This window comes from Camelus ferus, chromosome 7 (assembly GCF_009834535.1).
Source record: "Camelus ferus isolate YT-003-E chromosome 7, BCGSAC_Cfer_1.0, whole genome shotgun sequence".
NCBI lineage: Eukaryota > Metazoa > Chordata > Mammalia > Artiodactyla > Camelidae > Camelus > Camelus ferus.
In genome coordinates, this window is record NC_045702.1 from 20873010 (window position 1) to 20894754 (window position 21745).

General features: G+C 37.5%; 1 protein-coding gene across 1 annotated transcript in view; it reads left to right on the plus strand.

Annotated features, from left to right (window-relative positions):
- Positions 1-362: 362 nt before the first annotated feature.
- LOC102513310 (contactin-associated protein-like 2) overlaps positions 363-21745 on the plus strand; it is a 1230151-nt gene continuing 1208768 nt past the window's right edge. Inside the window, exons 1-2 of the mRNA XM_032484371.1 lie at positions 363-801; positions 937-1262. Coding sequence (XP_032340262.1) covers positions 1166-1262 — 97 coding nt within the window. The 5' untranslated portion in view covers positions 363-801; positions 937-1165. The remainder of the gene's footprint in view (positions 802-936; positions 1263-21745) is intronic.

Sequence of the window (21745 nt, forward strand, 5' to 3'; positions counted from 1 at the left end):
CCACTCGGAAGACCTGCCGGTCGGACGCCGGATTCTGGTTCCCGGGGGGCCGGAGCGCCCGGAGCCTGTACCATCTCTGTCTGAAGGGGAGGAGAGAAGGGAGAGAGAAGGCATCCGAGCCACGGGCTCCTGTTTCCTGCCGCTGGGTGGGGGGCAGCCGGGGTTGGAGCCGGGCTGCACGATCACACCGCGAATTCCCAACTTCAGCACCGCCTCCCGCCCGGGGCGAGGCGCGCGCCCCGTTCCTCGGCCCCCGCCCCGGCTGATGGACCCGGGCCCGTGGGTTCCTTCTCCCGTCTGCTTCCCATCGAGGCGAGGGCAGGGCGGCAGGGTTCTGACAGCCCGAGGGGCACGGTAAGGAGGCGGCGGCGGCGGCGAAGGAGGAGCCGGGGAGGGGACTGGAGACGGGGAGACGAGGGAGGGCTCCCCCCGCCTCGCCGCCCGCTCGCCCGCCCGCCGCCCGGCTTCGCAGGCGCTGCTGGCGGCAGCGCGCGGCGGCGTCTCCAGGTCTCCGGCCGCGGCCGCCGCTGCTCGCGCCGCACCGCGGGGGAGATGCTGCCCCGCGCCGCGCCGCGCCGAGGCCGTGCGTGCGCCCTCCCGCCCGCCGGCGGGCTGCGTGCTCCGCTCCGCGCGAACACAGTCCCTCCATGTGAGCTGGCGGGCGGCGGCGAGCCCCTCTGAGTCACGCTGCCCGGCGGCCGGGGGAGCGCTCGCCCGCAGCGGCAGCCTCAGCCCCGCGCGCCCCGGCGCGCTCCCCTCCTCTGCGTCCTCCGCTCTCCTGATTTTCCGCCTCGTCCTTCGGTGAATTGTTATTTATTTATTTTTTTCCGAGAGGGAGAGGGCGGGGGTAGGTGTCCCCGCCTCTGCTCCCCCCCCCCCACCTCCGTTCCCTTCTCGGTTTGAATTTCTTCCCCCTGGCATTTCACTGGTTCACAGAGCGAGAGGCGAGACCCGCGCGGAGGGAAGAGAGGAAGGCTGCGACCGCCCTGCTGCTCCGAGCCCGGCCGGACTGGAGCCCGGAGGGGGTGAGGGGCCCCGACGAGGAAGCGGGAGGGGCTGGGCTTCCTGCCCTGCCTGCGGACAGCCCCTCCGAGAAGCCCACCGCCAGGCGGACGGCGCCTCTCCGCAGCCAGCCTTTGGAGCACCGCGAGCCGGGAGGCGAAGGATGGTGGTGGCCCGGCCAGCCGGCTGCGGGGCAGCGCTCTGGCTCTGGATTGTCGGCGGCGTCCTCTGCAGAGCCCGGACGGCTCCCGCCACGTCGCGTAAGTAGCCCTGCCGCGGGCTCGCTGCGCGCTGGAGCAGTGGCAGTGCCGCATTGATGCTCCCCGCCGGGGTACCAACTCCGGGGTGCAGCCGCAGGTCTCGCCCCGCGATGGGTGTGCGGCGATCCGCCGTCACGCACTTGCAGCAGCCGCCGCAGCAGCGCAACTCCAGACCCCGCGCTCCGGGTTTGGGGTGGGGGAAGAGGGTTTTGACGCCGGGGATGTTTCTGGAAAGTTGTTTCTGGTCGCGGAGCTTGGCTGGCCACTGCTCGGTTAGGAGTGATGAGTGTAGATGACAGCTTCTTAGGAGTTATTCTTCCACTTCGGTGTGTTTGTGTGGAGGGAATTCGGTGCATTTTGCTTAGGTAGGTCAGTGAAGGGAAAGTGAAACAAGGCAAAAATAAGTTTCTTGTTCTTATTTATGGTTTTACCTTAAATGAGCATGGCTTTGAGGGGGTGAAAAAGGAGTGTATTTTGAGCAGTTCGGGCACCTATGTAGTTTTCTTTACCGCTCCCCCCGCCCCCACCCCACAGCAAGTTAATGACCGTTTAGTACTTGCTTATTAAAATGGAAGGCAGTGAATCCAGAATTGTAACTGAAATTGCTTCAATTCTCTGGCAGTTGGGTGTAATGCAGTCTTGGCTTGGGACAGTCAGGGCAAAACATCATTAATGCAGTAATGAACAGATTTCTTAAAAGAGTTCTCAGAAAAAGTGGTGCTGTTCAGTATGTTTATCTGTGTGTTTTAGCTAGCTTTTTCTTAAAAAGTTTGCTCACCTTTTTTTTTTTTTTTTATGAGGTTAGAAAGAGTAGAAAGAAATAGAAGGTTCCAGCTCGTCTTCTGCATTGCTTTAGAAGTGCACGTTGTGCATCTGGGGAGGAAATGCACTCGTGCTCCTTTGGTTCGGAAAGAGTTAAACACTAGAAAGATTGCCTATTGGAATCTTAGGGTAATATTCATAAGCCATACTTGTTCTGAGAATGAATGAGTTGTTAAGGAATAATCATGGATGTTTTAGAGTTTGAAAATAAATGTTTTTCATTTAGGAAAAAAAGTTTAGTGTTTTTTCGGAATTCAGACATGAAGTTGTACTACCTCTGTTTACAGATAAGGATGCAGGGATGCACTGAGGCATCTTTGTCCATCTGTTAATACCCATGTTCTTATTCCAGGGTGTAAATTTTAATAAAAATAAACACTGGAAAAGGACTTTGTAAGTTGTATTAAAAAAATCTACTAAACAACAGTATCATATGATGAACCGGTATTACTGGTTTGATATGTTTTCCCAAGTACAGGATTTGCTTCTCTTTCCTGGCATTTAAAGATGGAGAAGCCTAAATGGTCATCTAAGTTTGCAGTGAACTTGAAAAAAATGTTTGTAGCTTTTTCACAGAACAGATTAAACCTCAAAAAGTGATGCATTTTTAATGTTTAATGTCAATTTTATAGATTTAAACACAGGGCAGATATAATGCTTGGTATTAATATTTACATAAATATGTAACTATAGCCTGAGAGAACTATTCTGGTGAAATTTCAGTTTCCATGTCAAGGTCTGGTTATATAGAAATAATTGCCACTTTTCTCAGAAAATAATTTCATTATAAATTGAATTGATTATATTCACGGATTGAAGACCCCGGCTTCCAAGGTTTTTCCTGGGTTCTGTAGTTCATCTTTCTGCTTACTTTAATTATAATGAATTGATCTGAAAAATTCACCACATGTCAAGAATGGCACATGTGCAGCCATTGGCTTAATATATTTTGAGGATGGAAAAGTTGTTTCCAAAATATATTCTTAGTTGTTACAACTTAGAATTTGGTGCTAGGGAAGAGGAGAGACCATGACTTTTAGGATGCTTAATAGTTATGTTGATTTTTAAGATTGATTTATTTACCTATCTCTTATTCCTCATAGTTTAAAAACATATAATGGCTTAATTAATATGACTTTTTATTTCATTTGAATCTAAATTTACGACCAAAACTCAAAGTTACCCCCTGCCTAGAAATGAATTAAATAATAAGAATGATATAAATTTTACCAATTAGAGTGAGCTTCATGTATGCAGTACTTTAAATTTATATTTTTTACACTTAATGAAAAAAATTTATTTGCATAACATACAGCTTCGAAGAAGTTTGATCGTTAGATTCTTAATACTACAAACATCCAAAGGGGGAAAAATGGTAACTCCATGAATCTAAGATAATGAACAACTCAACCAGGAGAGGTCATCACAAGACAAAAAGTAGCATGAAAATCTAAAAGTAATGCTTTTATTTGCTGTACATTTTAAAAGTATGATGACTATGCTAAAATTTTCTGTCCCCAAATAACTTTTTACTATGATGACCATTTTCAGAAGATACAGTTAATATTTGTTAATTTGATAACAGTACTATTTCAAATATATATTTGCTTCTGGCTTCTCTTCTTCTCTCTTATTGAAATGGATATAAAAATGCTGTTCCTGTTAATACCATATATTTTATAACTAAACTAAAATAAACTTTAAAGAAGCTTATCGCTAGGATTAAGTAGAAATGGGATTTCATTTCTTGGCAGATAGTGGAAATGAGCTGCTACTGAGCTGATGGAGGCATGTAACCTCCCTCCTTGTGAACGTACACATACGGGGCACAGATGTAAAGTTTAAGCAGAGTGAGTTCTACTCTTAGGAAGTTATATTTATTTGAAAGACCCTGACAATGCAGTGCTAAATGATGAGGCATTTGAGCTAGCGTTTAGTGACTTTGATGTATTCTTAAAATATCCTAAATTTTGGCTTAAATAATGCTTTCTGACAAAAGTCATTTTACCTTTCTGTGGGTAGCCATTGAACTATAATTTCACTGACTGTCATATTTGAGAAATGTGTTTTCAATTGATCAAATACTTTCTAACAAATGTATTTTTACATATATAAACACAAATGTATGTAAATATGTACACATACATATATGGTGAAATCCTTTAAATACATGGTATATATAATGTATAGAGACATAATATTATATATATACACATAATATAGATATATTCTGTGTATTTACTGTGTGTAAAATATGTGCATGTTCATATACTTTCTAATATGTCCTTCAAGGGGTTTAACTTACAAGTTTACGGATAGATCTTTTCCAGTGCAATTATTTCAAGTAACTAAATCAACAATATCAAAGCAATTATATTTGTCTATTTTCTCTCCCTTTAATTCTTATACCACCCTTAAAAGCGTATCTTTCAAATAGTTGAGTTAAATGTAAAACGTGTAAGTAAATACAGAAACAAATACTATTAGTTTATACTGAGCTGGAACATAGTAATGAATTTGTCTTAATAAAATAAATTTAATTTAAAAATTGCTTTAGGCCAGCAAAATTCACTGACTGATAAGAGGTAGTACATTATTTACTTAATCCAAACTAACAACAGAAAATTATTATTTACTCATTAGAGACAAACATATAATCGTGATCTCATTGTAGGCATTAATATTCAGGAAACAGGGGTCTTTGTCTAAGTTTTTTTCTTTAACATCGATATGTGGAAAAAATGAGTATGAAAAAAGGAATCCACAAAGCCATATAGTTTTTATTAAGTTTATACAGGTATCAGTATATAACACCATTTTGAGATAAGTAACATCAAAGTTGTTTGACGTTCATCATAAATATTTAAAAATCACATTTCTAATGTTTTTTCTATTCTAATTGGCAGGGCATTTTGTTATATAACTTTTTTTTTGAGATTTTTAAATCACTTCTCTTAATTATAAATTCTTCCAGAGAAAATCTTAATAAGTCTTTAAAAGTGAACTGGTAAGTCTTCTTGTTTGATGTATCCTTTTCATGACTGAAACATAAAAAGAATTCACTGTACCTCTCCCTCTCCTTGGCTTGCTTCTCTTTTTTAAAGTAGAGTTTATTTGTTGTAAGTGTTGCACAGAATAAGGAGAGATTCTAGGTTCAGAAATTCTTACTTCAAGTCCAGTGGGTGATTATCTTAAACTATTAAACATACCGAGAACCATCTTCTGCATGTTGTCTGCATAGTGATTGGTTTTAATAGGATGAAGAAATAAACGTGTACTTTAAAAAATTTCCCATATCTAATTGATTTGAGAAGTGCTTTATTTTATCATTTACTGCTATTTACTAAGTTAAACAGTAGAGAACATAATAATTTAAACTCGAAAGTACAGTGTCAGGGAAATAAAGTGAATGCTATGTTGATATCTATATCAGTATCTGAAACAATGTTATCAGTGTTTCTAGGAATATGTATTTTAAGATAAGTAACTTATGGAAAGATAAGATATATTTCTGTAATCATCTAATATTTGGCCATTGGAAAAAATTACGTGCTGATTTTTGCCATTTTGATATGTAAGAACGTGATAAATGATCTTGATAGAGGCTTTGACTTTTCAAATGAGAGACTTAAAAATGAAGACGTCTCAACAGAGTGATCAGTTAAAACACTGGATCATCCCATCTCCTGGGATCTGTAGAACCTGTTCTAGGTCTGACCAACGAAAGATGTTATCAGGTTCTGGAGGTGCCACCTCTTTTTCCATCCTAATGTTTTCTTTTATGTGGAGAAAAACTGCACTTGTAACATTCTTAGCCTCTCTCTCTGCAGTTCACTGCTTCATCCCACATTAGGGGGAGTGACTTACCTGTTGGGTGAGTTTGGGAGGAGGACCTAGTACCGCTGAGCCCCTCCAGGGTCTTCCTTCCAGGCTGCCTGCAGAAAGTGTAGATTCCACTGAAAGACATACAAGAGTGGGCTGTGGCTCTGTGATGATATGAGGAGCCTTATGATGTTCGATTCTTCCTTTGGCTGGAAAGTCTGCGTAATTTCAGAATTAAGGTGAATGCATCCCACTGTTGCCACCCAGTTAAGCCCTATTCCTCTGTATCGGCAATTATTTTGTAAAGGGTGATACTTGCCTTCCATCTGTGACTTCTTTTCTGATCTAGAACTCGCTAGAGAAAAGAGTGCTATTTATTGTTCCCTGTGAGACTCAAAGATGTTAAAATTGACAGTCATCAGTTGACTTAGTATTGAACTAAATGAACACGAGGAAACGTTTGCCTCTCTTAAAAACCAGCAATGAAGTCAGACTTGTTTTTCCCGTTTGAGGTTGAGTTGGAGAGTTGGGCCTACATTCACTCTGATCTCCAAGCCCTTCTTTCATCCATCCATTCATTCATATTTCTGCATGGTCCTAGTAGTGATATTTCTGTTGGAGAGACACTTACAACACCATTTCTTTATCTATAGTCAATAACGTTACCATTTTAAACACATCTCAATTATGGACGTTAGTGGCTACGCATTCAATTCCATCTTATCCATGTGAGCATCAGGTGAATTTGACATGCCTTGAAGCGGTAGTTATTCCTGTTCCGGGTCCTACTGCAGAATCATGGAGTGTTAGATGTTTTGGGCCAGCTATTCCAAAAAAAAAAAAAAAAAAAAAAAGGAGTCATTTGCGCGTTGGAAACACAGTTGATAATTCCCTCATTTGTAAATTCTGGAAAAGAGCTTGTTAAACTCTTATTTAGTTCATTTTGGGGGTAGACTCTTCATAATAACAGCTTGAAGTCACTGAGTTTTTTTTTATAGCACTCCAGATTTCAAAAGCTCCCCTGATAGTGGGAAATCTGGAAATAAAGATGTATTCGTTGGCTCTGAGCTTGCTTGCTGAAGAGATCACATTTCTGGTATATTGTAAAAGCACTGAAGAAATACAGACCAGCTCCTGAGGGCCGTATTCTGCATTTTCCTTATGATTTAAGTCTGTTTGAAATACTCTCAGAAACAGAGTGATAGTTTCTTTAATGTTTTCATATTTAGGAAGGAGGTAAAATTAGTTCCTGAGAATATTTTTTACCAGGAAAAATGATCCCCCAAGATATGTAAGGTTCTCCTCCCTTTTCTAATGAGGTCACCCCTGCTTTGTTGCGCTGATGGTGGGTTAGTGATCTCAGGACGTGTCTCGTAGAAAATGGTTAAAGGTCAGCCTTCACACTGTCAGGTTCACTGACTCTGTCTTGTGTGGTGCGTCCACACTGAAATCAAATTATATAGAATTTAATTGAATTCAGCAAGGATTTGCTCACATCCGTGCATTAGATGTCATGCTGGAAAAAGTCTGTAAAAAGACAGATTTTTGAGTTGACCCCTCATTTTCTGCCAGCTACTTTGACTGCGTCAGCTAAGGCGTTAAGTTATAGTATGGTTTAAAAGGAATACATGGACAAAGTCAATACGTATGCTCTGAACTTACAAAACAGCTTATTATGTGTTGAAATACCATGCATTGCCAAGGAAAAGAATACATTTATCTCTAAGAATATTCTTAAAATGGAAGGTGGTTATTACAACTTGTAAATCATACAGACTTAAACAGTTATTTTGAACTAACATGAAACATATGTCGATTAAATTGCATCGCTCTGTTAACGCATATTTTTTTCCCTACATGCCCATACCCACAATAACACGTGAGTTTGATGCCACCATCAAGGCCAATGTTGCTAGTCTATCACAGCATTTTTTTCTTAATGAGTCTGAACGTGGCTGCAGAATCAAACAAATCGTTCTCAATACAGTATACGGACAACCACGAACAACCTCATAAAATTTGATCTATAAAATAAAGCATTATTTTTTACTCACATTATGTGTAATATCATCACCGTAAGTTTCTCAGCTGACTTTTGTTAGTGAGAAAACACTCATTGTTACTTAAATCACATGATTAATATTAAATGTTATTGTATGAAAAGACTATTGAGGAGAATCTGTGCCTGCCTTACAGTAGAAGAGGTCTTTAACAGTAGTGATAAAATCTCCGAGAAAAAAAAGTCATCATACTTCGTGCACATCTGTAGTCGATGTGAGATTTACTCAGATATCTTAAAAGAAGCATTTAAGTGTCTCGTGGCTAGTTTAAAGCAGATGTTAGTTTTCTCCACTATGCTTTTTGGTTGTCTGAAGTATGGGAATCAAGAATAACCGTTTTCTGCTGGAGAGGGTGTGGAGAAAAGAGAACCCTCCTACACTGTTGGTAGGAAGGTAGTTTGGTGCAGCCTTTGTGTAAAACAGTATGGAGATTCCTCAAAAACTAAAAATAGATTTACCGTATGATCCAGCAGTCCCACTCCTGGGTGTATATCGAGAGGGAACTCAAATTCAAAAATATACATGCACCTCAATGTTCATGGTAGCACTATATACAATAGCCAAGACATGGAAACAACCTAAATGACCATCGGCAGATGACTGGATGAAGAAGTTGTGGTATATTTATACAATGGAATACTACTCAGCCATAAAAAGAATAAAATAATGCCATTTGCAGCAACATGGATGGACCTGGAGATCGTCATTCTAAGTGAAGTAAGCTAGAAAGAGAAAGAAAATAACATATAATATCACTCATATGTAGAATCTGAAAAAAAAAAAGACACAAATGGGCTTATTTACAAAACAGAAGCAGACTCACAGACATAGAAAACAAACTTATAGTTACCAGGAGGGGGATGTGGGTAAGAAGGGATAAATTGGAAGTTCAAGATTTGCAGATACTAACGACTATATATAAAACAGATAAATAACGAGTTTATACTGTGTAGTGCAGGGAACTATATTAAGTACCTTGTAGTAACCTATAATGAAAAAGAATATGAAAATGAATGTTTATGTATATGTACGACTGAAACATTATGCTGTACACCAGAAATTGACACAACATTGTAAACTGACTATACTTTAATAAAAAAAAGAATAACCATTTTATTATGTCAGTTGACAAAGATAATACTGTGTCAAAGATAACAATGTGTCATAATTGGGTATTTATATTGTTTCTGCTATTAAGAATGCAAAAATAAACAGCTTCATTCAGATATTCTAGCTGATGTGTTTTTTTGTGTGTGTGGAATTAATGTCAAAGACCGGGGTGCTTGATCAAAAATATATATCTTTTCTTTAATAAAGTTTTCTGATTGAGTTCTATGAATTTGTAGTAACTCACATTTTTAGCCCCGATGACTTAGTGTGCTTTTCCAGAACTCCAGGCATCAACAGACATTCTTATGTTTTACAATTTTTGCCAGTTGATGAGAATACCAATGTTTGTTGATCATTGACTTCAGGTTGGGCACTACTGTACTCTTTAGAAGTCCTCATTTAGTTCTTATAACGTTGCTCCAGTTTGCAGATAAGAAAGCTGAGGCAGATGGAAAAGTTAAGTACTGTTCCACGGCCACCAGTATGACCTTAACAACATGGTGCTGCTTAGTGAAATAGTATGTCATTCATTTCCAGTTCTCTGACTAATATTGAGTTTCATCTTGCAGCTAGGCAATATTTTACGGTTAATTACATGCTTGCATAAAGTTAGAGGGGAAAAGAGACTTGTCATCATTATATTTCTATTTCAGTAATAACATTAAATAATAATGTGTACAATTGTTATTTACTTACTTCCTCTTCATAAGAAAGTGATTTTACAGTGTAATGCTGTCTTTTGGGTATTAGGAACAGCTAATAGTTATGTGGTGAAAATATTTATTTAAAGCTGGGTAAAATATGTTTGAAAATACTGTATCAGTTATGAATAATAGCTGTTTCAAACTGGGTTCTCAGGAAATTTGGCTCTGTGTACCTATCCAAAACTGTAAATATTATTGCCATCACTAAAGGTTAAAAGATGATACCTGTTGTTTTGAGTATCAATTTCTTGTAATATCTAAACCATAAAACTTTTCTTGAGAATCTTGTTGAGAGGAAAACTTCTGTACTTTAATGGAGGTGGGAGAATATTTGTGTCACAAATATTTGTCAGTTCTGATGCTGTTCTCTGTTTTCCATTCCCATCACTGTAGCTCTATTCAGAGTTTCAGCATTTCCCTCCGGGCATTAATTTAGCAGCCTCCTAGTATGCCTTCTTGCTTTTGATCTTTCTTCTCTAGTTTATCATCAATATCTATGCCAGAAAAGTTTCCTAAAACACAGATCTTCTCATAGTGCTCAACTTCTCTGGTTCTCGTCTGTCCCTTTGATGTAATCCCCCCAACCCAACACTTGTACCCCGTAAACTTGCCATACTGAAATCCTTGCAGTTTCTTCAATACATATGCTGTTTCCAATCACATTCCTCTTATGCCTTCTTACATTTTGTTCCCTATGCCTTTTCCTATGTTGTATATGTTGATTTAGGGGAAATAAAAACCCACCAAAAACTAATATATGACCAAAACCTCAGAACTTTGGAGAAGACTGGAAGTACCATCACCTCCCTGTGGTGATCTGGTCTAATTGCAGGCAAAATACTAAGCTTATAGTAAGCAATTTCTTTGCTATTTGGGCTTATAAGAGATAGAGTGGTGACAAAGATGCAGGTTACTCTCAATTATCTGATGTTAGAGTGAGAAATTACTCAAATTGCTGACAATGGAAGGAAGGCAAGAAACATTTTTTTCAATGATAAAACAGAAAATTATTTATCATTGTTTATACATGAATACGAGTTTATCATTCCAAAGTAAATAATGAAACGATACTGTGAAATCTCTGCAACTTCTCCAGCCCCTTTCCTCCATGGCTCTATTTTGTAGCATTTTCTGTATTTCACTTAAGCAGTATGGTTTGTCAGACCCATTAGAAGCCAAGCATTGCCCTTTTCAAAACACGTTTCAGAGAAATACCTGTAATCTGCATGCAAATTAAGGACAGATGTCAACAAAATAATTATTGTGCCTGACACTTACTTGAAATAAAGTGCTTAGGTTGTCAAAAAAATCTTGTAAATGATAGTGGTAGTTCCAGAGAAACTTGATAATTCTATATATTTAGTGTATAATAATCCAGCATATTAGTTGATATTGTTGAAGTTGCTATGAATGTCAGTGAATTGCATTTTGATTTTCAATGTAACAAAAACCTCCTTTGATGAGTACAAAGAATAGGCACTTACATCCTATGTGTCTATGTTTGGAATTAACTCTTTTCATCCCTACATTTGAAACTTTCTGTTGGCTGAGCCTCAACCTTAAAATATCCTCCAGCTTTGCCTTTTCAAAGTCGGCCTATCCAGCAAAACCAGTTTCAATTTTACATCCTTTACAGTGATTCCCCTGGCATTGCCTACTGATAACACAAGTTACTCCCTTGTCTCTTAGCCCAGTTTGCACAGACACAGCCTATATTTTGTTCTTAGATTAACAGATAGAAGGATGTGGTTGTATCAAAAGAATTAGACTTCAGTAAACATATTTTACTGTATGAGGCACAGTACGAGTTGCATTGAATTATTGTATAAAATGAGTCCATTACCTCTCTTCCAGAATACGCAAAGCTTAAGGATGCTCAGCAGATTTAAAGCTCATTGGTTTTGCTTGTAAACAGTTACCCCTTATACTAACACAAATTCTGCATTTTCATAAATTCTTTCTATTAGTCTTAGGTGGACTTTTAAGGTAGTAAAAATCTTAATATTTTCCCCATATTCTACTTGAAGAAAGATATCAAATCTGATTAAATGTAATTTTAATAGTCACTATTTTATAGAGAGTTAATTAATATCTCAAAGATGAATATATCCATTAGGAGTAAACATGGTGATATATATTTACTTATATCCTCCAAATTACCTTTAAGGTTCCTAGTTGCATAAGCAGTATTAAATAAATATAATTGAATTGAATTGACAGGTTAGTTCTGTATACAAATTGTGCTCAGCTGTAGCAGCAAGTAAAGATTTCTTAGTTGTAATTTTGTAGATAAAAACACTATAGTCAAAAGTAATATAATTTTAATATAATATTAGTTACAATAAAGTTTATCTGTAAGTAGTTATCCTCTTATTATAAAAATACTGCCTTAAAACTGACCTGTCTGTATGAATCAAAAGCAAACAAACAAAAAAGAATCATTTCAGAGGACTGTCATTCAAAAGTAACAGGGCTATTAAAGTTCTTTAAATTAATTTAAATTAAAAGGCTAGTTTACACCTATTTGCTCAAAAGGAAAGGCAACATAGTTTTGAATTTCAATTTATTATCTGTTCTTTCCCCAAAGTATAATAGGAAAATATTACTGCAGTTTGAGTAGTCTTCATATCATGGAAACATGGTTTAATGTTACGTAATTACTGCACACAGTGATCTGAAAGCATTTCAGTTTTACCAAGATTATATCATCACCCAAAACATTCATTTTGGAATTTAAAATGTATTGTTACGGTAAATTTTTAGATTATAGATGGCAAAATTAGAGTAACATTCACTTTCAAAAAGAGATTTCAAGTCTTGTAAATAAAAGGACATTATTTCTTTTATTAAATTGGCATCAGTAAGGCTTTTTATAAAAGGCTTTCAGATCTGTTGTTTGTATGTTTTATACATCTATAATTATAGTATTTAGAGCATCTCATACTGTATTTGTTTCTGCGTATTGAACTTTCAGATGACAAATGCACAAATGGTAGATCCAAAGACAAACCATGTTAGCAATGGAAATGCTGGCCTCTTGCAGTGGTCCTAAGACAGTCTTCCCTAAGGAACAGGTAGAGGGACTTCTCAGAAGCATGCATTGAAGATTAGTGTGTTTCGGAAAAATTAGTGACCTAGGCCTAGCGCTGAAATTATTTGTCATTATTTTATTTGTTATGCTTTTAATAAGCTTCCACAGAACACTTTCAGTTTATAAAATTTTAGTAGGAAAAAGTGCTATTTGATGATATGCTTCTGTAAGTCACACATCCTATTTAAGGCTTCTTACCTCCTATTTCAAAATCATTTTAACTGTCCTTTTTGCAATATTTGACCTTAGCGAGTTACCTTAAATCTCCCTTCTATTTAGTAGGCATGCTAGAATTTCAGTTAAAATTATTCAGTCATCTCAGCAAGTCCCGAAGTAAGTTCATCAGGGAGAGATTAACTAAATCCTCTCCATTATGACATTTTAGTTGGAACTTAAAGAATAAGAAGGAACTAGCCAAGAAAAGAGGAGAGGAAGAGGGTTCCAGGCAGGGGAGGACAACTCTGCAATCCCACACTGGCCACTCTGATGAGGAGGTATTTAGGGATTTTGGAATAAGTCTTTTGTAAAGCATATAACAAAAATAAAAACTTTGAGAGAGTAGATGATGGTGCTTGATGGTTTATCAGCAGATGGAGGAAAAATAAATCTTTACTGGCTGAAATATAGACAATAAGCATTTAGTGCCTTTAATCAGAGAATTATATATGTTTTACCAGTTTTGTTAAAAATAGGCGTTAAGAAAACCTTACACACTGTGTGAACTTAACTATTTGCCAAGTCAATTAATTTATGACAGAGGAGCCAAGAATATATGAAGGGGAAAGCACAATCTCTTCAGTAAATAGTGTTGGGGAAACTGGACAGCCATATGCAAAAAGAGGAACTGGACCAGTATTTTACACCAGACACCAAAATCAACACAAAATGGGTTAAAGACTTGAATGTGAGACCTGAGACTATAAAATGCCCAGAAGAAAACAGAGGTGCTAAGCTCCTTGACTTTGGTCTTGGTGATGATGTTTTGGATCTGACACCGAAAGCAAAGGCAGCAATAGCAAAATAAAATGCACGGGACCTCATCAAACTAAAAAGATTCATCACCGCAAAGGAAACCATCAACAAGATGAGAAGGCAACCTACGGGATGGGAAAAGTGTTTTCGAACCTTATGCAGTAGTCCCTCCTTGTGCATGGTTTCTCTTTCCAAGTTTTCAATTACCTGAAATCAGCTGCTGTCTGAAAATTCTAAACGAAAACTTCCGGAAGTAAGTAAGCAATTCGTAAGTTTCCAATAGCTTTCGATTCTGAGTTGCTCGATGGAATCTCGTGCCATCCTGCTCTGTCCCGCCCGGGACGTGAGTTACCTCTTTGTCCAGCGGGTCCTGATTCTTAGTCACTTAGTAGCCAACGTGGCTATCAGATTGACTGACCTGATTTTCAGTTCTCAGTATTGACTATGGCCGTGCTTGTGTTCACATAGCCCTTATTTTACTTAATAATGGCCCCAAAGTGCAGGGGTAGTGATCCTGGCAAAGTGGACATGCCGGAGAGCAGCCACGGAGCGCTTCCTTTAAGTCAGAAGGTGAAAGTTTTCAACTTAAAAAGGAGAGAAAATACGCTGCGGGTGCTGAGACCTGGAGTAAAAACGAGCCTTCACCCCATGAAATTGTGACGCAGGAAAGAGAAATTCATGTTCGCTTTGACTTTCCACCTAAAATTGCAGAACGTATAGACGCTTCATTAAAGTATGTTCTTCTAATTGTTTTATTATTCGTTACTGTTGATCTCTTTCAGTGCCTGATTTATTAATTAAACCCGAGTTACATGTGTACATACAGGAAAAAAGCACAGTATGTATGGGGTTCAGTACTGTCCACTATATATGGGTCTCAGGTATCCACTGGGGGTCTTGGAACATGTCCCCTGATCCAAGGATAAAGAGGGGGACTACTGTATCTATTAAGGTGTTGATATCCAAAATACGTGAAGAGCTCATACAACTCAATAGCAAAAAAAAAAAAAAAAAAAAAAAAAAATCCAGACAATCCGATTGAAAATGGGCAGAAGATCTGAATAAACATTTTTCTGAAGAAGACACACAACCAGCAAGTGCTTGAAAAGATGCCCAGCCACACTGATCATCCGGGCAGTGACAATCAAAATGACAACGAGGTGTCAGCTCACACCTGTTAGAATGGCTGTCATCAAAAGCACAAGAACTAACAAGTGTGGGTGAGGATGTGAAGGAAAGGGAAGCCTTGTGCCCTGTTGGTAGAAATGGAAACTGGTGCAGTTACTATGGAAAATGATACGGACATTCCTTAAAAAATTAAAAATAGAATTACTGTATGATTTAGCAATTCCACTGCTGAGTACTTATCTGAAGAAAATGAAAACACTAATTTCAAAAGATGTCTGCACCCCCATGTGCACTGCAGTATTATTTACAATAGCCAAGACGTGGAATCAACCCAAGTGTCCATTGAAGGGTGAGTGGGTGAAGTTGTGATTATATACATATATATAAATATGTATACCACATATATAATGGAATATTATTTAGCCATAAAATGATTGAAATCTTGCCACTTGCAACAACATGGATGCACCTAAAGGACATTATGCTAAGTGAGGTAAGTCAAGAAAGATAAATACCATAGGATCTCACTTATATGTGAAACCTAAATTAATAAATCAAGTGCAAAGATACAGAGAACAGACTGGTGGGTTGAAGGTATAGCAAAATGGGGGAAAGGGGTGAAAAGGTACAGATTTCCAGTTATAGAACAATTAAGTCATGGCTGTGTAATGTACAGCATGGAGGTGATAGTTAAAATACTGTATTGCATATTTGAAAGTTGCTAAGAGAGTAAATCGTAAAAGTTCTCATCACAAGAAAAAAACTCTGCAACTGTGCAGTGATAAACGTTAACTAGATTTGTGGTAGTGATTGTCTCATTATATATACAAATATCTAACCATTATGTTGTACACCTGAAACTAATGTAATATTATATATCAGTTATACTTCAATTTGAAAAAAAGAGACAATCATATACTCTATGAATGAACTTCACTATCTGCCAAGTTGGAAATCCAGACTAAAAAAAGTATACATTACTACACAGAGAATGCATGGCATAGATTTGGGGTGTAGGGTGGGTGACAATAAGGATTTTTTTTTTAGCTGCCGTTTTAAAATATATTCAGTCTTTAAACTTTTTGGAAAATTTTATCTGTTTCTGTTTTGCTTTTTTTTTTTTGTGGTTGTCTTACTTGATTATATGAGCTAAAAGTAGTCGGAATCTACCTTGGTTTAATGTAAAATGGCATATTTGGTTAGGCAGACTTCACCGAAGCAAACACAAACCAGAATACTAATATATGAGTGTTTCCTGTATGTATGTGTGTATCTGTGTGTATGTATGTGTTTATGTATGGATGGATGTGTGTATTTATGTATTTATTCACCAGCCCTGAGTTGTAGATACTGGATGTCTTCTCTATGGCAGAGTTCCTAACCCTCTTTATTATCTGTGGCAAAGATGTCTCTATTGTCAAAGCTAATCTCCTTAAATGTGCTAAATAAATAGCCCTTTACTATGAACAAGTATCTCATCCTAGAAGCTCCTAAACTAAAGATCACTGCAATATAATATTCTATAGTCATCACTGAAAGTTATTTTTGTACCTGCTGAAATGTCTTGACATTGACCTGGTAAAATGTTGACTTTTTAAAAAAAGAATCCATATATTCTTTTGGAAAATTATCTCGTCATGGTTATTAGTACAGACTTTGGTGTCAAACAGACTGTGTTTGGCTGTTGGCTCTCTTCCTCAATGGCCGTGGACAAATGATCTAAACTTTTGAGCCACAGATTTTTAATGTTTAAAATGTTGATGTAACGGTACCTTCATGAAAGGCTTACTGTAAGGATTACATACAGAAAGTGTAGCGACTGGCACATGATGGTAGGTCAATTTTAGTAAGTTTTGCTATTTTTGAATGCATTAAATATTTACCATACAGTTCCTGTGAGCATAATACTAGACTAGACCACAGATACTGCAAAATAATTTGTAATTGCTTCAGACATTTATTTCATAATGAAGTTGGGATGCTAACACTTACGTTTGGAATAATTAGCAAAGGTAAGACCAGTGTATGATTTAATTTTCACATAATACCTCATGTAAATGGTCAACAAGTGCGATCACAGCATAGTTCAAATATACTAAGAAAGGCTTAATTGAAGGAAGTAGTACATGTATCATCTATATTAATTGAATTTATAATTTGTTATATGTAACAGGGAGGTGTCAGTACTTAAGAGTCATTTATTTTTAAAAATATACTCCTGTTAGAATGTAAGGTGGAAATGATTCAAGCGGTGTAAGTAATCTATTTTGTAGAGCCTAGTTTACAGTGGAGTAGGTATTCGATTACCTTACTCACAAATGTTGCTGGAAAGCCCCAACATTTGCAAATTAGGGAGCTTGTGGGCACGAGGAATGTATCCAAAAGCGTAAACATTTTTACTCTCACTTGTCAGCCATGTGGGCAGATGGTATAAAGCTTGTTTTCTGAAATATGATGGAAAGTATAAAACGAAATTTGACAATTTCTTTTTCATTTTTGAATTTGACTATCCAAATTGCTAGAAGGCCAGGAAATCAAACAGTGATATTATTTTAAGTCCCTGAAAATCAGTGCCCAGGGTTTCAGGGGGCAGTCCAGCTGAAATTGTTCATAGACTTTTTTTTTTCATTATTAATGGAAATATTTGAGTGTCTATTAAAAATAGATCACTGTGGTAAACTCTGGAAATGATAAAACCTTTGGAAACATGGTCTCTGTCCTGAAGGGTTCTGTGATCTCTATGAAGGTAGAAAACACTTGTAATTAAACATTTTAAATAAGCAACTCTACCTATACCAAAAGCTACATGATGTCTTTTCAAAGGCCCAGGCAGAATTTTTAACAGTGACATTTTGCTCCATGAAAGTATGAATTGGAAATGATAGGATCATAAAAATGATGGAGAAATTTGGTGACTGGAAAATTATATCCTGAGATGTAGTCTAAGGCCCCGTCAGTAGCTTGGTAGTGAAGTCTTGTCATTTTGTTTCCTGGGGCTCAGGAGGGCCCTCGGGCCGTCTCCCGGCCCTGGAGCAGGTCCTGCCGCGCAGCCAGCCTGACTCAGGCTCGGTGAGTCTATCATCGTCTGTCTGACATTGGTAGAGCAGAGGCATTAGGTATTTATTTTCACGATTGCCAAATTCCCGGCCATAGAGACTAAATGACTTAGGATACGGTCAGCCAACTTGGAAAATGTTCATTTTCTTCCCCTCCTCAAGTTTTGAATATTCTTTGCAGTAAAGAGAGGAGGACTTAAAGTTTCATTTATAGAAGAAAAACGACAGGAGAGGGTGAAAAAGATCAACACTCTGTTCTTACCTCTGGGAAATTTAAAACAACTCCTGAATGCCTCTCGTAGTTTCTTATTATTCCTGTGCCCACTTTTTCTGCCTACTTCCATCACACAGGAAAATGGATAAGGCGAGGTAGAAGGAAACTTGGTTACCCTAATGAGAGGAAAATCACTGGCCCTGATCTCTTCAAATAATAAAAATTAGCAATAAGGGAAAATACTCATGACCATTTGATACAAAATTACTAGTTGTTCTTTCTCACCAGACCCTAGGGTATTAGGCATAAAAAAGTTAATACTACTTTCTCTTTGGAAATTAAATTCGTTATTTAATACATTAATACAAAACACATTTACATCCACAAGAAATCAAGGACAATTGAACAATAAAATAGTAAATCCACAATTTTTTTTAATAAAGTCTAATTTTTAACTGTTGAGGGAGGGGTGGAAATGTTAAATGAACTTATAAGTGCTTTAATATAGTTACATTGTATGTGTGCAATATTCAGATATTTATCTCATTTTTTATAATTGCGTTTTAGTCAATGTGTATTGCCTAAATAATTTTCATATCAGAAGGGAACATTTGTTGCATGATGTAAAAATATTATTTTGTTCCTGGACAATATTGTCTACATGAACAATTATTCCAGACTCGTTTAGAAACGTCAGTATTAATGTTTGCAAGAATTCGGTGATATATAGCTTAGAGAATTTTGCTTTGATCATAAAACACGTATCTGTATGTTATTGAGACAGGACTTATTTTTAACCTATATTTCAAAGTGTATTGTTTATATCTGACTTTAAAGTAAATAATATTGAATGTAATTGTAACAATCTTTCATAACAATATCATATTGATATTTTAACTCAATAGTCACAAGGTATTTGTGGTTACTTTTTAATGTAACCACTGGTAACATGCCTCATATTCTTCACTGTTTACCTTTGGCATTACTGTGCTCTGTACCTCAAAACTTTTCTCATTTTAGTAAGATTTCAGTTAGATGGATTGTTACATATTTTGGGATGGATAGTGACTGAGTTTTATTAATGATGCATACATTTATAATTGCTAGCAAGTGTAAGGATTATTTGAAAATATATCTTGTATTTTTCTTACAAATGGTTCCATGCCACTTGTTTGTTTTTAAGGAATATAAAAACAAAGTTATTTCAGCATTTGAATAATACACTATCTTAAACAGAGCACTTTATAAAGCTTGATATATATGTATATGTTGATATATATGTATGTTTTTACACTTCTAGTATCTTTGCCGTTTAACTTTTCAGCATTGATACATACATCAAAGGCGTAGCCTTCATGTTTGACATAAAGACGTCAAATAGCACTTCCGAGTTCTAGATGAGTGTGTTTATGTAACAAACCCAAGCAGTGTCTACATCTGTAGCTCAAATTATAATCTGTAGCTCAGATTATGGTCTATGCAAAAGTATGTCCTTAAGCAGATGATCAGTTTACTTAAAACACTAGCCAGCAAGAGGTTATACGTGGATGTTTGTTGAGCATTGGGTACCAGTCAACACTGGCCATTACTGGAGCTGATATTGAGGAAGTTGGGTAAAAGGAGTAGAAAGTTCATAAAGCAGTATTTCTCACATGTTACTGTGCACATGAAGCGCCTGGCAGATTCGGATTCAGAAGGTGTGGGGTGGTACCCACGATGTGGCGCTTCTAACCGGCTCTTACGTGATGCTGGTGCTTGGAGTGGTTCATGCACCACACATTGAGTAGCAAGGTTTTAAACTTGGAATCTGTAATGAAAGATGCTGTAATATATTTCTTATTTATTTTGAAATTAAGAAGCACACTCTAAATGGGGAAAATTGAAAAAATGTACAATCATTATATTACACTATTAAATCTTTTCTGTGTAAATAGTGATATAGTTTTGGGGAAAGCATGCAGAAAGTGTAGGCACCGGGTTAGTTGGATAGTCTTGGTCAATTTATATGTAAGTCTCTAAATTTTAGTTTTGCATTGATAATTTTAGAGAATTGAACTGGACTATCTCTAAAGCCCATTACAAAAAAAAAAAAAAAAAAAAAAACCAAAAAAAACCAAAAAAAAAACAACCCACAAATCCTATGATTCTAGTCTCCTAGGCTTTCCAGTTTTGAACAGAATGGAGTCTCTTCCAAACCTCAGTCTTTCTTTTATCTCTAACAGGTGCTTTGGAATAGAGTCTCAAGTATTTATAAAGTTTAAATAATATGCTTTTAACATGTTTAACAAATGGTCTTACCAATAGCAAGTTCTCAACTAATGTTATGTGTTAGTAATATTATTATAAAGACTAGGAAGGTCAAATCCTAGAAAGTGAGGTAACTTGTCCCAGAACATACAGCTTTCTAGAGATATGCTCTCTGACTTTATAGTAACAAATAGCTTTGTAGTTGGTAGTATACTAGAAATGATGCAGAGGAAAGCCAGTCATTGTTACAGACGATCACAAAGGAAGAAAGAATGCTTTCCTTTTCTCTTAAAACTGGTGGAATTCTACCAAAATCAGTCTAATCTCAATTACCAAAATTCTTCTCCTCATGATAAAGTGTGTGTATCCACTTTTTTGTTCTAATAGTGTCATAGAAATATTGTTTACTGATATGCAGATAACTCCAAGTTGATGCCATGTGTGTAAATCACATTTATTTACTGACATAAAATGATTTATTATTGATTATTACTTCATATCATTTCAAATATAAATAAAAAATCATGTTTCTAGATGTGAGTAGATGTATAGAAAGAAATCTAGCAGGATGAGCAAGATTGATGGGGGTATTCTGTGCCCGTCTTAATTGTGGTTGACTGTGACTTTTACATTGTAGACAACCAGAAATTACTATATAGGGCATGACAGATGGCTGCCGATAGTCCAGTTATCCTCCCATAAATTATTTGGCATTTATGCCAATACAGTGGGTTTTTCCACTTACAAAAGACAGAATCACTCTTTCCTAAGTAATTGACACAAGGGACCACAAAGCGTTACCATGAACATATCGTATATCTTAAGTTATCCTCAAGAGGTGTTGAATGGCAGGAACCGATGGCAAGTTGGAAAGTTGGGCTCAGTGATGCCCTTGCTCTAAGCCTAGCATTTCAGTGTCTAGGGAACTTTAGTGTGGTCCAGTGGGGCTCCCAGGGTTGGATTAAGGAAGTTCATGCTCTGCTCTCCCAAGGGATTTGATTCCACAGAGGGCATGAGTTGGTTGGTTTGTAGCTTCGTTTGCTCTGGTTTGGTTGAGTTCTTGACTAGGCAGGGTCTCCCGAGGAACATTAATAAGGTCCACGTGGGCTAATTCTCTAAACTAGGGAGCAGATAGAGGTCATTGAGAGCCTCAGACTTGTTCATCCTCTCGGCCAGCACTCTCCTTTAATATCCAGAAATTTGGTGTCCCCTGTGGGTGTACGTTGGTTTGCACAGCAGTGGGCTGCTTGACATGTC